Genomic DNA, 16,805 nt, shown 5'->3' on the forward strand with positions numbered 1-16,805 from the left:
GCCGCTTCCTCTACAGGTGACACCTCTGACCTCTCATCTGTTCCCTGTTGGAGGAGAGAAAGAGGAGGGGTAAAATGGAAACAGAGAGGCATGCGGGGATGCATACTTTGCCCAAAACACAGCTATAAACTGACAAAAAAACATGACAAGTAAAACATGTTGAAAACTCTTTTAATGACTCTGTCTTTGCAATACAAGTGCACGGTGAGCCACTAGAGTTGTTACCGCTACATGCAGAAAATCAACGATATTCCAGCTTTCTTCAAAGCATGTTCGAGGCAACCATTTACAATAAGCCCTACCATACAATATATATATATATATATATATATATATATATATATATATATATATATAAAATATAAATAAAATACCTTTGAATTTCAGCACTACAGCTAAAACAGAAAGCGGCAAGGTATCAATTCCAGAGGTCCCCACATCCTCAGTCATGCAGGTAGGACATAACAGTTACATTACAAGCATGCTCTTAACAATCAGTCAGTAACGCTGGCAGTTAATAAATACACAAATAAATAATAAATATTGCTCTTTGAACTTTATACATAGTGTATAACAACTTTGGAATGAGGTATTGGCTATTAAGTAGTACACAATTGTTTAGTTTTTTTTGCAAGAAATTCCCATTCAGAAATATGTCTAAGGTGAACCACCTTAAAATAAAGAACATGCCAGCACAGCAGTGTCCTATTGCTAGGCTAATAAATAATCACAAAACATTTTAAATATGAGTGTTCCAATGAAGATTAATATGGAAGAACTGCATGTGATGCACTTAATGTCAGGACTGTAAATATTTTCTGCTGTTAGACAGCTCCTTTACTTCTCATGACAGAACAAACCTACAACGCACAACTTTCAGGCACATGGTACCTTTTTTGCTTTATTCTCCACTTTTTTTTTTTACTCCCTGTCTCTTCTTGCTCTTCTCCCTCTTCCCGGTCTTGTTATTTTCGACATCATTATGACACCTGGTCTCGCAGTCTGGACAGCCTCTGGGAGAGGTCATCCTGATAACAACACAAAACAGGTAACACAGTGAGGGCAGGGGCCTTAAGTTCGAAAAATAAATAAATAGATTTGTCAATGGGGCAACTTTAGAAATTGCACTGAAAGCAACACATCTCAGAGTGTCACTTAACCCTTTGTAGGCTTGAAAGGGGAAGGCGTAAAGTGTGTAGTTATGTTTTTTTCAGTTAAAGCCATCACTCAATAGAATGCTATTCAAGACAACATGAAGACCTGTAGTTCCATCAGAAGCTTCACATTTCAATTAAAACATTATTTAAAAACCAATCAACTCTGCAACCATTAACATTCTGCTTTTTTTTTTTTACTTTTATTACTTATATTTTTCAACATGGTGCTGAACAGCTGTGTGTGTGTGTGTGTGTGTGTGTGTGTGTGTGTGTGTGTGTGTGTGTGTGTGTGTGTGTGTGTCACAATGTGCATTATATTGATGTTGTCTTGTTGATGTTGTCATGTTTTTACTGTTGGATTTAAATTGTGCCCTGCCTGGGGACTGCAGATGTAAATTAGCCTAAGGCTAACTCTGGTACAATGCATCAAATGGCAACATTTATGTTAAAAATTGTACATGGTCCCTAACAAATAAAATGAATGAATAAATAAATAAATGTCATACAGAGATAGCGGCTGTGGTCCGCTTGAATTATGTTGGTAACAATGGATTCCAATGGCGGCTCGGCATAACGGAAAACGTATCAAAACATTTTTAGGAAACAACTCAAACACTTCCTGCCACATATTCCACCTTTCAGCTGTTGACTCGTATGACCACAATGGTCCAAACAGTCGTCGTTCAGGTGAAAAAGGCTGATTCTGTGTCACACTATTACTCCATCAAGTTCCAAAGCTCCGTTTTGGTGAAAACAGTTATTGTTTTGAACATGTTGATCATACAGATCAACAGTGGAGACGTGTATTGAACTGCAGGAGTGTTTTGAGACGTGTCGGTGGATCATTTCATATTTTTGTTCATTGTGAAAATGTGTCCTCACTGGAGCTTACATACTGTGCATAATTCCAGCAACAGACACTGTTCCGAAGAACAACCTGTCAATCGTGCAGGAGTCGAGCGTTTCCGTGGAGTATAACTTGAAATTTGCATGACACTAATTCATGTGAGACTGCCAAAGACCATAAAGATAATGTATGAATTCTATTCTGGGATATAAAACACCAAATATAGCCATAGCATAAGGATAAGAGTGGGTGTATTACCTGCTCTGTTAATGCCACAGATGAAGCCAGTGAGGAGATCTGGCCTGAAGGAAGCTCCAGGTTGAGATCCAACCTAGAAAAAGAAATAAGAAAAGAAAACCCTTGTTACTATAATTTCTGCGTGGCTGCTTAGCTCCTTGTGTTACAGTAAACAGTGAATAAGGTACGTTCTTATGATTTTATGGGACAGTCATTTAAATAAAGCTTTTAGTACAATTCATTCAGTGTCTTTTTTTAAAGATTTTTTTTGGGCATTTCCACCTTTAATGAATAGGACAGCTCTATGAAAGGGGGGAGAGAGGGGGATGACATGCAAAATTTCAAGTATGCTTGTTTGGTATATAAAGTGCTACATAATCTTGCCCCCCCCTCCGCTGCATTGCTTTTTCCAAAGACTTGAAAGCAGAGGTAGTACACGGGCCTCGGTAAAAGGGGACTGTGTGATACCATTTAGACGCACCACTTCTGGACAAAACATATTGTCAATAATAGGAGGTAAACTCTGGAATAGCTCACCCCTCCCAATAAGAGAGGGTCCTACATTCACCACCTTTAAAACTCACTTAAAACAAACCAGAGATGCACTCACGTTTAACTGTCACACATTTCATCACCCATACACTTTCACTGTTAAACTGAAAGCAGTGTAGTCAGTCCCTCCAGAAAAATGCAATTATGCGATCGCATAATTCAATGCATAATCAGCCAGTGTCCGCATATTTATGCGGGGGGGCCGCATTTTTTCAAATACGCCGCACTTTCGCCACATAAATTGCCAATTTCCGCGCAAAATATGCGGGGCTTGCATGATTTCATAATCCCTGCATTTTCATTGCAAAAAAGTCACATATATCTTAGCAGAAAGTTGAAAATGTTGCGTTTACTTCACACAAGAGCAGCCGTTTTCCCTGTTGCCATGGGAACATTATGAAGTGACGTAATTACGCGACGTGAACATCATCGAAAAGCTGTAAACCCCGCGATGAAACCGCAATTTTTGCAAGTTCCCGCAATTTCATTGCATAAAATTGCATAAATATCCCACATATTCCGTCGCATTTTTTAAGAAAACGTGCCGCATAATCAAGGACTTTTAACCCGCAACAATCACAAAAAAACTCTTTATTTTTCTGGAAGGACTGTGTAGAGGTGGATGAATCATGTCTTTGTCATCATGTATTTTTGTTTTATTTTGTCTGTTTGTTTTTGTCAATGTATATGTCACCATTATGTGTACCTTTTAACTTATAGTGAATGAGTGCTGTATGACTGCTGGCTGTCTCTATGTCAGTCCTATGTCACCTGCCTAGGGACTGCAGATGAAAAGTAGTTATTTTTACTAATTCTGGCACATGGTGTTTTTTATACAACAATATTCATAAATATGCATGGTCCATTTCAAATTAACCAATAAAATAAAAAAATAAAAATCATCACAGGTTGGACTCGAACCATGTACCTTCTGTGTCGAGGCATAAACCTCTATCTGTGTGCGCCTGCTCTACCAACTGGGCTATCCTGGCCACCTATCTTGTTGTTTTAATTCCCTGTATTATGTTTCTCCTCTATCAATGTTTTTAGCTGTTGCCATTACTGTTATTTATGTTGGAGATATGGGCTATACTCACCCTGCTTCATCAGCCATCTCATGCAACAGCGTGTCCACTTCATTCTAGGGACCAGCCAAGAAAAACAATTATTTTAAACAAATATGTCGCACTGGGGTTAAGTCTGCCTTTATAAGTAGCCACATAAGCTTGTAAGAGGACAGTGCTTATTACCTGAGGTGTTGTCAGAGTGGTAGTGTTGCCCATTGTGTCTTCCATCTGAGCTGTCTGCACGTCCAGAGTTTCAAATTGGGTTTCAAACTTGTCCATCAATGCAGAGATCTGTACAGAAAGAAAAAAAAAAAAACATTACGAAAATCTCAATCAACATGTGTACGTGTCTGTCTGTCTGCGTGTATATGAGGTCACTTTTTACCTTCTCTAAGTTCATACTTTTCAGTGTGGCATCCATGGACTTGACCACTCCAGACATGGATTTAGATACCTGGGCAAAAGACACATCAAATAAAGTGTTGAAGCCTCTGTAGTTTTCTCTCTTTTTACTCGTCTTATTGGTTTTTGGATTCAAAAACGGGATCAGGGCATGTGAAGTCAGACAGGCAGATGGCTGTAGACATGGCAACGCTTGAAGTGCTGTTCCCTTATATTTCCACTAGGTGTCGCTTTTAGCTTTGTAAACAGATATTTTGTCATGACTACCTCTCATCTGAAAAGCATCCCTAATATTCCAAAAATGAAGGTTTAAGGCTCTGATTAAGGTTTAATCTTGTAAAACCAATTTACCAGTAGTTGATCAAATTATAGTAGAGGGGTGCATTATCAAGCATATTGTGTTCATGTTTTTGAGACAGGCAGCAGTAGTACAGCAACATAAAGAGGTGTTTTTCAGCTATACCATCTCACAATGTGGGTGCTTCCATTTCTATAGACGCTATTAGGTTATAATCTATGGAATGACGCCTGTTCTATAGTGAACCGGAATTAAAGCCATTTAAAGAGGCTGTCACTCTCTCATAAGACCAAGAAGCTAATAGCCTAATGACATTATGTAATTGGTGGCTTTTTGTTTGCATGTCTGCTTGCCTTTTTTTGCTCACTCTCCCTCCGCCTATCTCCTTTGTGTAGGACTTGTGACTGAGTGGAGGACTACTTTGGACTTTTGTAACCTGAAGTAATTTCACACTCTGCGCTCTTTACCTTCTGAAATTAGATGCAGTTTTCAAAATATACACTTTAAAATCAGGTAAAAGTCATGTGATTTCTACATCTTTGCCAGTGATTAGCAAGGAGGCGGGAGACGGTTGAAGTGGATGGCTACTGGGTCTGCTGTTTTCAGAAGTTACGATGTCGGTTGGGTGGTTGGCCCTGTGGCTTAGGGGTTAAGATGCTGACCATTTCATTCATCTCTTTCTATGATTGCAATCCAATAAAGGCAGAAAATGAACACAAAAATAATCATAAAGAAAAGAAGTTAACAATGCTGACCAGGTAAGTGAATGTAAATACAACCACCTAAATGTAGGAAACATGGTGGAATTATCATTTGTGGTAGAGTTATTTTTTCACTACAGCAAACAGTACAAACTTATGCTCATGTTCTCTACTTGAAATGATCTGCCAACACTCTGAATAACAGGTTCTCTTGGAAAAATGGACGTGTGACTGCAGTCAACAGGTTGGGTATGTGTTTTTCACTGGTAATCATTTACCTGCTTTACATAACATCAGAAACCAAGGCTGACCTGGTTCATAGTGACAGCAGTCTGGACCCTTGAAGACACAGCATCCACACGTGCGCTCATCCTCAAGAAGTTAATGGACTGATGCTTATGACGGATGGCATTCTCTGCATGGATCTTGGCTGTCTCCATATTACCCTTCTGGATAGCCTGAGAAACAGTATAGCCAGTGGCGTAGTCTACGTGATACGCAGGTAAACGCAGTATAAAGAAAGCTCCAGGATTTCCAAATATGATATATAAAATATGCAATGACATACAACAACATACTTTCCATCATATTTTTGACATATTTTGAATTGTCATGTGTTTTTTTTCTTTGCATAGGCTAAATAAAGGTATTTCAGCTGTGAATTGGTGCATGAAAGTGTATCAAAATGCAGGAAATTAAGTCTTTGACGCTCAGAATTTCCCTGGGGGAGGACACCCAGAACCCCCCCCCACTCCCCCCCCCCCCATTTCTGGCCCATACATATACATATACAGTACAGTATACCCACTACAATACATTAGACTACACCACTAAAGTAGTGAAAAAGAGTAAAAAAAAAAAAAAAACACCACTTGAGTATAGCTGCACTGTAGCCCAGCTTGTCCCTGGATCTTGGTCTCCAATAATAAATAATATACAATTTAACAAGTCAACCTGCTTCACTTTAGCCTTCTCTGCCTTTTCTTCTTTGTCACATTTCTTGGAGTTGCGTTGTAGCTCCTTGGTAGCAAACTTGAGGTTAAACAGGTGTTCTGTATGGCTAGTCAAGGGATGGTTTAACTTAGTAACGTTAATGGTAATACATTTGAGTTATACTACTGAATATAATCTGAAGCACCTAAAGACATCGAGCTAATTCAACCCAAGGCAGTGCAGGCAAGACAAGTTGTTGAAGATGTAATCAAAGTCATCAAATGAGTTAAGCAAGCCCTCTCCTTCATCACTGAATGACTAGGGAGAAGTTGCAAGCTATTGCATAACAAGATTAACGTTAGCTACCAAACCCCTCTTACATTTGGCTAGCTAACGTTTCTGCTACTGCTACTGCTAGGTAACTGTATCTACCGTTATGCATGTTAGACTACACAGGAAAGGATACTCTCCATATTCGACATGATGAAGGTCTCTTTCTGAGACAACTGGTTATGTACAGATATAAAGTGGCATCCAGCCACTCACTTATTTCCCAGAGTTGTTTGTTTTGTTTTTTTTGTTTTTTTTTTAAGCTATCGTATCTTCGCAACTCTAGCGAGACAAGAGGCTTCACTTGTGCGTACTTCCGCATTTGCTTGAAATCAGTTAGGTTAGAACGGCAGTATCGCATTTGTCTTGCAGTCAAAACGACTATCTTGTAATTGTTGACACGTATTTTTCCTTCGGAAGAGTTTTGTAATTTATTCAAGTAAGAGCTTACTTTGTAAACCGTTTAAGAAACGTTGTAAATGCGGCCGTGTCTTGTGACGCATGCGCAGCACGGTGACGTTGAAGCAATACTGCCTGTTTGCGATTTTTCTTCTGATTTGACCAGTTTTGAGTTATACTTCTAGCCTAATTATAAATAAATAACATAATATTAGACACATGTGTGATATGAGCTGTCGTCCGTACTGCTGGACAATTGCATCGATTTACAAGACAAATGGCTAAACATGGGAACCATCTTGATTTATGTTTATCTTTGAATACAATCGCTTTCACCGTCGTCACACTGTCACGATTTTCGCCTCCTACGTCACGGCCGTTTGAGAGGTGGACGGGCATGCGTGTCCAAAGCAGACAAGTTGCACCCAGGCTAAAAATAGTTTGTACCCGCTATCGGTAGGTTGTAGTACACGTCTAGTGACGTCATTTGTGTGTGTGTTTTTTTTGTGAGGGATAAATTGACCTTTTTCTACCAAAACCACTCACTGTTTGCTTTTAATCCCGTTTCTTTCCCTTTACTTCTGATGCATTGACGACGAGTAGGTAACATGTAGGGCAGGCTAACCGTTTTTGTAGAGTTCTGCATGGAGAGAATGGTATCCTGTACTGACCTGTGAGTACTTTAAGGGATTTAGGCTAGTTGTTGTTAAATAGATGGAACAGACAGCAAGAAAATGCAGCATGAGGGAAAAATATAATCGGTTGTCCAGAGAGAAAAAGGTTCGGTGTGTGCGTGCATAGGCCCGCCGAAGGGGGCTGGGGGGGGGGGGCAGCAGCATGGATGACTCATACTGTGTGCTGCTGATACTCTGTATGGACACAGCACTAAACAATGAATTGTGCGTAATGGAGAGTGAAGAAGTGAATGAGAAGTGTTTCAGAAACGTTCCCCAACGTTCCCCAAAGGTTTTCTCCCTTTCAGTTAGCTGCATGAAACAAACATAGTCCTGGACCTCAACCCCAGCACAGCCATGTCGGAACGTTTGAGGTGACACTGTCCATTTTAGACACACAATAAAGCGCTTCTCCATTCAGCCTGTATGGCCTACAGTCAAGCTTTAGCTACAAGTTACATCTCGGTTCTACATTTATCTCGTAGACCTATTTTAAACTTTTATTTGTAATACACATGGAGCTGGCACACATATTCGAATTAGATTACACTTGCAACGCCCCACGCGCCACACAACTTCCCCATAATTTTTGTGTGTACACACACACACACACACACAAACACACACACACCCCAGTCATAACTGAATGACGGCAGGTCGCTATGGAAACTGCGTTACGCTCCGGGCGGCCGGAGGAGAAAACAAGAGCGCGAGGAGTCATTTCGGTCTTCATTTCAGCACCACGCGAGCTCCTGGACAGCGCCCGAATGAACTCGCGCACAGATTTGATCCTCACATGCCTTATAAGCGACAGAGCCGCATCAGCACCAAGTCTAACCGGAGTGGGTGGTAGGCACTTTAAAAGCAAAACAACCCAACGTACAAGAGACACAGACTCTCCGGAACTGAAGCTCGGTGGACCAGATCCAGGTTTCATTCTACTGCCAAGCCAGGAGCCAGGAGCCAGTCGCTCCCTCAAACGCCACAGCAACAGGTAAGAACCCCCAGCTCTGTGAAGTTGGATCATTTACTTTTGTGTGGCTGCACGGAGCTTACATGCCGGTATTTAATGCGTTTTTAATCCTGGTCCTCATGCAGAAGTACATCTGCCCTTTATCCTGCCAGGCACTTAATTGCAGTTAACTGGCCTCACCTGGTATCTCAGGAGTAAAGGTGATTAGGTGATTAAAGAGAAGACCAGCGGGGCAGAGGGATGTTCAGCAGGGCTCCGCATCACTTCCAGTAAATGTGTGGCAGTGGTGGACTGTGAAACAGAATGTACAAAACTATAGATCAGAATCAAAATCAGAATCAGTTTTATTGGACAAGTATACTTACATACACAAGGAATTTGACTTCGGTAGGTGTTAACTCTCTATACATTCAACAAATAGACATGTAGTAGTAAACATTCAGTAGACAAATAGTAATATAGACACATACTGTACAATAGAGACAACAATATACATATAGGCACATATCAACATAATATAACACGACAAATACTGAGTTGTTAACTTCTATTTCAGTATTTACCATAAAAAAGGAAATTGATATAGCCTACATACAATATCACTGTATAATTGTAAAACAATTCAGGGACACAGAGCTATTCTGGCTTTCCTTAGAGTTCATACACAGGACAGAATTGTTTGTTTTCCTGTATAGTGCTTCATAGATTGTATACCAGAGACAGCAACCTAAGTTTACAGAGCATCTTTGTGTTTGTTTTCGATTTAGTCCAGTGCATATGAGACCCTCCGTGTGTGTTGGGTTTTCAATGGCCATAGATTATGTGCGAGCTGAGCCGATACGCCTGGATGAGTCACTCAGGCTGCAAGTTTGCAGAAGAGTGCGAAAGGGGAGGGGGGAGATACAGGGGCTAGCTGGAAAACAGTCCCGCAGTGTCTCCCTGCCTCCTCAACACATTGTTTCATTGTATATATGACCAGTGTCAACACCTGGGACTATATTTATTGCCTCTGGATGTGTGATTACAAGTCCACCTTGTTAAAGTGTGGCACAGAGAAATGTCTCATCCACAACAGATTTTTTAGGAGCTTTGTGTTTTCAGACTCAACTTCTTTGTCTTCTGGTAAGCATACTCGGTTCTTTTTAAGCGTTACAGATGCTATGGAGTAAAGTGCTGTTATTTAGTCTTTGTTGAAATGTGTCCAACATGGATTAGAATATTTCTAAATGCTCCCTATAATACATTGTTTGTGGTTATTACAGAGTATAGCTCTCTGATGTCTGACAAACTGCTAGCAGAAAGCATCCCATTACTGCTCATTAGTATCCCAATGTTTGCCCTGCTGGTATCGACAAATCATAGCAATCAGCAGCATTCAGCTGCAGCTCTGACTGACGGCTATTGATTAAAGCCAACAAAAGATCATAATGGGCTGCTATGAACCACAGATGCACACTCAAACACAAGCGCTCACTCCCTGAAACACTTTTACATGCGCCCGCATCACACACTCAATCACATAACAGACTATTCTGACTGACTTGGTTAGGCAAATGTTGTTTGGTCTATTGAAAACGGTGTCTAGTTTGTAGAGATTGATTGATGGGAGTCTAGATGCATAGGCTGTGTGCGTAACTGCCAGGAGGATTACACATGTGGAAGCCAAACAGACATAATTGGCTGATATTAAATCCCACTTTGTTCCAATTTGTGTTCCACTTTACAAAGGTGTTACATGAAAGCTTTTGTTTGTAAGGCATATAAATCATCGTGCTGCACACACTGACACAAAAACAACAGATGTGTGTCTTTAATTAGTGACGTTGGTGTGATTAATGCAGTCTGCTGGTGATGACTCATTCAGCTTAACCCTTGCTCTTCTGGTGGAAACAATCAATAAACAAAGATTAAGTCTGCCTTTACATGTCATTATTATCAAAATATATAATATATATATATATATAACTATTATCATTAACTTGGTATTTAAATACTTATTATTATTATTATTATCTTATACAATAATTTAGTATAGTATAGGCTATATTAAACATTGTTTTTATTGTTATTCAGTTTAATGTTTTTAACTGATCCAGATATTGTATCTATCTGAGATGGAGTCCAAATAAAGGGACTAATTGGTGTGATATACTGTAAGTCTCGGGTACTGAACAACTCAATATGTTTCTGATTCTGTGATTCCAGTCAAACACTTTCTTTTAATTTGTGGCGATCTGGTTGAGCAGTGGAAAAAATGTATTCAAAGCACATCTAGTATGTGGATCGCTCCATGTGTCAGCCTGTCAACACAGCAGTTCCATTAGCATTGTGGAAAAGCTGTCAGCCAAGCTGTGACTTGCAGACAGCAGACTGGCAGGGAGTGTGTGTGTGTGTGTGTGTGTGTGTGTGTGTGTGTGTGTGTGTGTGTGTGTGTGTGTGTGTGTGTGTGTGTGTTTGTGTGTGTGTAGCAGAGAGAGCGAGAGAGTTAAACACATAACACAATTTGTATGGGAGTTGTAATAAACTCTCACTGTCGTCCTCCTTCCCTCTTATCAGGGCAGCAGCATGTCTGAAACTAAATCCAGTCAGCGGTTCCACAGCCTGAACACTGAGCAGGTGGAGGTCCTCCATCAGGTTTTGTCAGAGGTGGTTCCAATCCACGGCCGCGGGAACTTCCCCACGTTGGAGTTGCGTCCCCGAGACATCATCATAGCTGTGCGGGCCCGGCTGCAGAAGCTGGGAATCACAGTGAGAGATGTTCGCCTGAACGGCTCCACGGCCAGCCACGTCCTCGTCCGAGACAACGGAACCAGCTACAAGGACCTGGACATCATCTTTGGAGTGGAGTTGCCCAGTCAGGAGGAGTTCCAGGTATGATTACTGTACTGCTTGGTTTGGAAAAGGAAGCAGGTTAATGTAATAAGAGTGGAGCATTATGGCTCAGTCCCCTGCATTAACCTGCTTTTATTCTGCTGTAATATCCTTGAGGATGACACTGAATCTCTACTATCTCTATGGTGTTGCAAAATTGATTTTTTTATGGTGCTGTATTGATTATGATGTTATTGCAATCCAGACCCTAATTTAATCGTGGAACATTTTACCATTAGTGTGAATCAATATTACTACCTTTAATAATTGTAACTGCATTATACAGAAAACTAAACCACAAGAGCATCACATCATCAGTTCAATGTTAAAAGCAAAATTGCATTCAGATTGCATTGTCGTTAGTTGCAGCTGTCATGTTGTTGACCTTTTGTCTTCCCAGGTGATCAAGGAGTCAGTGCTGGGCTGCTTGCTGGACTGCCTACCTGCTGGGGTCAACAGGGAGCGGATCAGCAGCGCCACAATGAAGGAGGCCTACGTCCAGAAAATGGTCAAGGTCTTCACTGAGCACGACCGCTGGAGCCTCATCTCGCTCTCAAACAACAGTGGCAAAAACCTGGAGCTCAAATTTGTGAGCACGCTGAGGCGGCAGTTTGAGTTCAGCGTTGATTCCTTCCAGATCATCCTGGATCGTCTCCTGGAGTCCTACATGCAGCAGGAGTCCCCCCATAAGAACAATACCGTTGATCTAATGGACCAGCCTGCAGCCCATCAGAATAAAGACTCTCCCTCTTTGCTCCAACAGGCCACTGCTCCGGAAACAGAGAAGACTGGTAGAGACTCATCTAGCAAAGAGGGGTCACATATCAGCCAGACACAACAGAGAGATGAGGTGCATGAAAAGGAGTCCCAGACAGAACTCTCACAACACGCTGAACGTTCAAACCAGACAAAAGACTCCACAGTTGAAAAACACAACAAAGAGAAAACACCCGTGGAGCTGAAAGAAGTGTCAGGACACAGAGATACCTTCAGTGAGACAGACTCCTCGGACCAGACGTCTCCAAACCTTTTGTCAGAAAAGAAACAAACTTCTGAGAAAGCTGAACCACCAGCTCAGATTGAACTCAGACACGAGCCAGAGCTCTCTGACATGTCCAAATGTTTGACAGAGGTAGAACAGTCAGAGCAAACCAAGACGTGTGATGGCCAACAACCAGCACATTCAAATCCCAAGGAACTCTCTGCCCACAATGAACAATCCAACCACACAAAACCCCCTGATGAACAGAATGAACTTACAGAGCAAACGGGACAGTCCGAGCCGCCAAAGAGCTCAAACAAAACCCAGACAGAGTCTCCAAACCTGGCAGAAGAATGTCACAGCGAAGACAGTGAGGATCAGAGAAGCGATGAGACAGACAAAACACAACATGCAACGGCTCCAGACTCCAGCACACCTTCACATGCAGAGACAGAGACACAGTTAGCAGATGAAAGAAAAGTAGAAACGGAAACTGGTGAGCAAGGACAGAGAAAAAAGGAGACAGAAATAAGTGAAATGACAGAAGAGATTTTAGCATCAGAAGCTAAAAACGTAGACGACACACAGAGTATCGATTGTTCCTGCTCCGCCTCTTGCATATCCCTTACACTTTACAACACAGAGCCTGCTGGCACACATGATACACCGGAGATCCACAGCACACTACACACAGATAAATCAGATAAAACACCTAACACACTTGATGCCGTCTGCCCTCCAGATACTCAGGATCATTTACCTGCACCAGCCAGCCTTGTTTCTGACAAAAAGACCTCCTCTTCTCCCTCTTGTAAGGCCTCAGAGAGACTTTCTCACATGGTGGTGCTTAAACACTCTTCTCCCAAACCCCCTCGCAGGATGTGTAGGAAGGTAACCCCCAATCCGTACCCCAGTCCAGTCTCTGAAAGCGAACTTGTCATAGAGCCCTGTCTGGTTCCAAACCCCTGCCCTAGCCCTGAACCTGAACCTGAATCAGAACCTGAGGTAGCCTTTGATCCAGAGCCAACAGCTCCCAGTTCAGAACCTACAACTACCCGACCAACCAGTTTTTCTACTGAAACAAACCCTGGGCCTGAACCAACCCCTTCCGGTAACCTAGCTTCCAACCTAGACCTTACCTTAGCCCCTGATCCAGCCCCTGATATAATCTTCACGTCTGCTGTGGATCCCATGTCTACTTTACCTCAAGAGCCCCCACCGCCTCAGCTAATCACAGAGAGATCATGTGAGACAAGTATTCAGAGCGTGAAAGAGACCCCATCTATACATGTGGCTTGTGATGAACAAAGCCAGCCCTCCCCTAGTGAAACCGCCTGTGCACTCAAACAATCAGAGCCTCTTGACTCAGTGGACACGTTAGTTTCACACACTGATACGTCCCGCTCAAACACCCCAGATCCTATACATACCTCAGAACTTGAGCTCAGTGATGAAGATGAAATCAGACAACCACAAACCAAAAAGATGGACTTGAATCAGCCAAACGGCTGCCAACAAGAGACCACACTTAGTTCTCCCTCCTCTTCCCAATGTGTCACCCCTCCTGTTTGCTGTCTCACCCCTCCTGTACTCAGTCTTTCCCCTCCCTGCTTCACTCCCTCGCCCCCCAGCCTCAGCCCTCCCCCATGTCTGACCCCTCCCTCTCATTGCCTCGCATCTCTGCCACTGAACAGCCCTGCCACAAGCTTCAGCTCTCTACCCCTGAGTCTAAGCCCTACCTCATCCTGCCTCAGCTCACCTCCTTACCTCACCCCTCCAATGCTTAGCCCCAGCCCTCCTCCACTCTGTCTTAGCCCCCCTTCCCCCTGCCTCAGCCCTCCCCTCCTCTGCCTCACTCCGCCGGTGGAGTCAGAGGACCTTGTACCTCAGGTATCTTCAGACATGGAGCCTTTGATAGTGAACACAGACAGCGAGGAACAGATTAAAGAGTCCTCTCCCCAGCCAGGAATTCCTCTCCTACAGTTGGAGGATATAAAGGAAAAAGATTATATCTCATCGTTGCCTCGGGTTGCAGAGCCTGTCTCTTTTCCAATCACTATCCCGAGCTCCAGTTCACATGTGCTGCCTCTCTCTCAGTCTGAAGGCCCAGGGGAATCAGGCCCTCAAAAAGCTGAGGCACCGAGCCCTGTGCCTGAGAGAAAAGAGGTCCCTAAGGCACCCGCAGTCGTGCCTGAACAGAGCAGTGCTCCTCAGACATCTTGCTCGGTCCCTGCTGTCGAGGTCCTGGCAGAGAGCATGTATGGTGACTTTGAGGCGGCCATGGACCACCTGCGCTACCGCCTAATCGCTACCAGGAACCCTGAGGAGATCCGAGGTGGCGGCTTGCTAAAATACAGCAACCTGTTGGTCAGAGACTACCGGCCGGCCAGCGAGACTCAGATAAAGACACTGGAGCGCTACATGTGCTCGCGCTTTTTTATCGACTTCCCTGATGTGCAGGAGCAACAGAGGAAGATCCTGTCCTACTTGAAGAACCACTTTATTGGCGAGGAGAGAAGCAAGTACCAGTACCTGATGACGCTGCGTCGCGTGGTCGACGACAGCACAGTGTGTCTGATGGGCCATGAGAGGCGTCAGACGCTGAACATGATCACAGTGCTGGCACTGAAGGTTCTCGGAGAGCAGAACATTATCCCCAACACAGACCATGTAACGTGCTTCTACCAGCCCGCTCCGTACATGGCTGACCACAGTGCCCCCTATTTAGCAGAACCCAGCTACTGCAGCTACTACATACCCCAAGGGGGATCAACTCTGCTTTACCAACCGTACCCCTTGCACCTGCACACACAGACTGGACTAGTCTAAAACACACACACAAACACGCGTAATTACACAAAACACACAATCGAGCAAGGGGAAGGTGCTTTCTACGAGGAAAGAGCTGGAGAATGGAAATATAATCCAGGGATAAACTGTTTGGTCTATAATAGACCTATGGGGGTGGGATTGAGTGGGTTTTTACAGTAAACTCCCTGAGTACTCTGTAAGGTTCTAATATGATTATATGTAATTATCTGGGCTTTGTGGGAAAATAATAATTCTTCCGATATTGTTAAGATTCCAGAAAATGCTTTATGCACTGCATGAGTCATAGCCCTTTGGTCTCCCTGGGAAACCAACTGTGCTGTTGACATTCACACACATGCACGGACACACTCCCACACACACACACACACACACATGTACGGACACACTCCCACACACACACACACACACACACACAGAAAACTCACACTTCCAGGGTCTTGAATTCTTGTAATCTTTTCATGTTCTTACTGTGTCGTTCTTAATGGGTTTGTTCAGAATGTGGACCTTGCCTGTGGTTGATATTGATATTGTGCATGGATAAATTAGGACTGTTCTCTCACTGCCAAATACTGTGTGACTACTATGCTTCTTAAACTGTTTAATGTAACTTTGTTAATCCTTCACTGAAGGGGTGTATTCTGAAAAAAAAAAATACTGAGGGACAGGTCTACCAGTGTGTACAGTACTTATGTCAGTACACACACATGCATGCACAACACTTAGACACAAAAACACACACATACTTACACGCAAACAAACCTACTGTATGCACACAGAGCTGGACAATGCATGAGTAGCTGATACATAGATCACATCCTGAAGTCAAAGCAAAGGCTTTTAATTTAATAAAAATGGATCTATTTTTGCAGAAGATAATACTCAGTGCAAAACAGACTGGTTAAATCCTACAGAGAAATGCCAACAACAATGCCTTTGCAGTAGACTGTACAGCGTATTGATCACAGTATATTGTGTGCAGATACACTGCATTGTTTTCAGGTAAATTGTGTTAAGATGTAGTGCTTGATTCCTTTCCCTCGTAGAGTCCTTTCTGTAATCATGTGAAGTACTGTAGTGTTGATTTGTTTAATGCTAAAGTTTACTCTGTGGAGGTGGTCAGGTTATAACCATCTTTGGGTCATCTCTAAACATAGCAGATGCGGATCTGTCTAAACCGAAGGAATTCAATTTTAAACTTGTGTGACTCCTCTCAGCATGAATTAGCATCCTCTAATTCAGGTCAGAATCAACACGAAACAAGTTCCAAATCCACCTCAAACCTGTTTGAATCTAAGTTCAAAGTTGTGCTACAGCAACTATGACCAAAGATGGTTCAGTAGGGAAATCAAGTGCCTAAATGTGAGACATCATTGGCATGTCTTTATCTCACTGCACTGGGGGTGTAATGGGGTGGGCCTTGGGCTGGGTTGGGTCTGCGTGTTCAATTGTTGACCCCTGTTTCTGCTGCCCGTTTTGATGTCTTTAATGTAGTCCTTTGTTGTAGTTCATTCATGTACATTTTGATAAAATAAAGGGGAAACTCAACAAAC

General features: G+C 42.7%; 2 protein-coding genes across 2 annotated transcripts; one reads left to right on the forward strand and one right to left on the reverse strand.

Annotated features, from left to right (window-relative positions):
* Positions 1-376: 376 nt before the first annotated feature.
* LOC144524753 (charged multivesicular body protein 1b-like) lies at positions 377-6,958 on the reverse strand. The gene is made up of 8 exons (XM_078261215.1): positions 6,661-6,958; positions 6,216-6,313; positions 5,573-5,719; positions 4,246-4,314; positions 4,044-4,151; positions 3,891-3,934; positions 2,263-2,335; positions 377-1,028 (listed from the first exon to the last, which is right to left on the reverse strand). The coding sequence occupies exons 1-8, from the start codon at positions 6,674-6,676 to the stop codon at positions 981-983; spliced, it is 603 nt and encodes a 200-aa protein (XP_078117341.1). The 5' UTR covers positions 6,677-6,958; the 3' UTR covers positions 377-980.
* A 1,011-nt stretch (positions 6,959-7,969) lies between these two features.
* LOC144524754 (uncharacterized) lies at positions 7,970-16,652 on the forward strand. The gene is made up of 3 exons (XM_078261216.1): positions 7,970-8,591; positions 11,127-11,441; positions 11,842-16,652. The coding sequence occupies exons 2-3, from the start codon at positions 11,136-11,138 to the stop codon at positions 15,250-15,252; spliced, it is 3,717 nt and encodes a 1,238-aa protein (XP_078117342.1). The 5' UTR covers positions 7,970-8,591; positions 11,127-11,135; the 3' UTR covers positions 15,253-16,652.
* The last annotated feature ends 153 nt before the right edge of the window (positions 16,653-16,805 follow it).

Source organism: Sander vitreus, chromosome 10, assembly GCF_031162955.1.
Source record: "Sander vitreus isolate 19-12246 chromosome 10, sanVit1, whole genome shotgun sequence".
NCBI lineage: Eukaryota > Metazoa > Chordata > Actinopteri > Perciformes > Percidae > Sander > Sander vitreus.

What these genes read in the sequence shown, in the direction of transcription:
- LOC144524754 (XM_078261216.1), top strand. Translation starts at nt 11,136, where the DNA reads ATGTCTGAAACTAAATCCAGTCAGCGGTTCCACAGCCTGAACACTGAG. An exon ending in CCAGTCAGGAGGAGTTCCAG is followed by an intron (nt 11,442 to 11,841) that starts GTATGATTACTG and finishes TTGTCTTCCCAG; the next exon opens with GTGATCAAGGAGTCAGTGCT.
- LOC144524753 (XM_078261215.1), bottom strand. An exon ending in CCACTCTGACAACACCTCAG is followed by an intron (nt 3,935 to 4,043) that starts GTAATAAGCACT and finishes GCTGGTCCCTAG; the next exon opens with AATGAAGTGGACACGCTGTT. An exon ending in CTGTGGCATTAACAGAGCAG is followed by an intron (nt 1,029 to 2,262) that starts GTAATACACCCA and finishes TGTTGTTATCAG; the next exon opens with GATGACCTCTCCCAGAGGCT.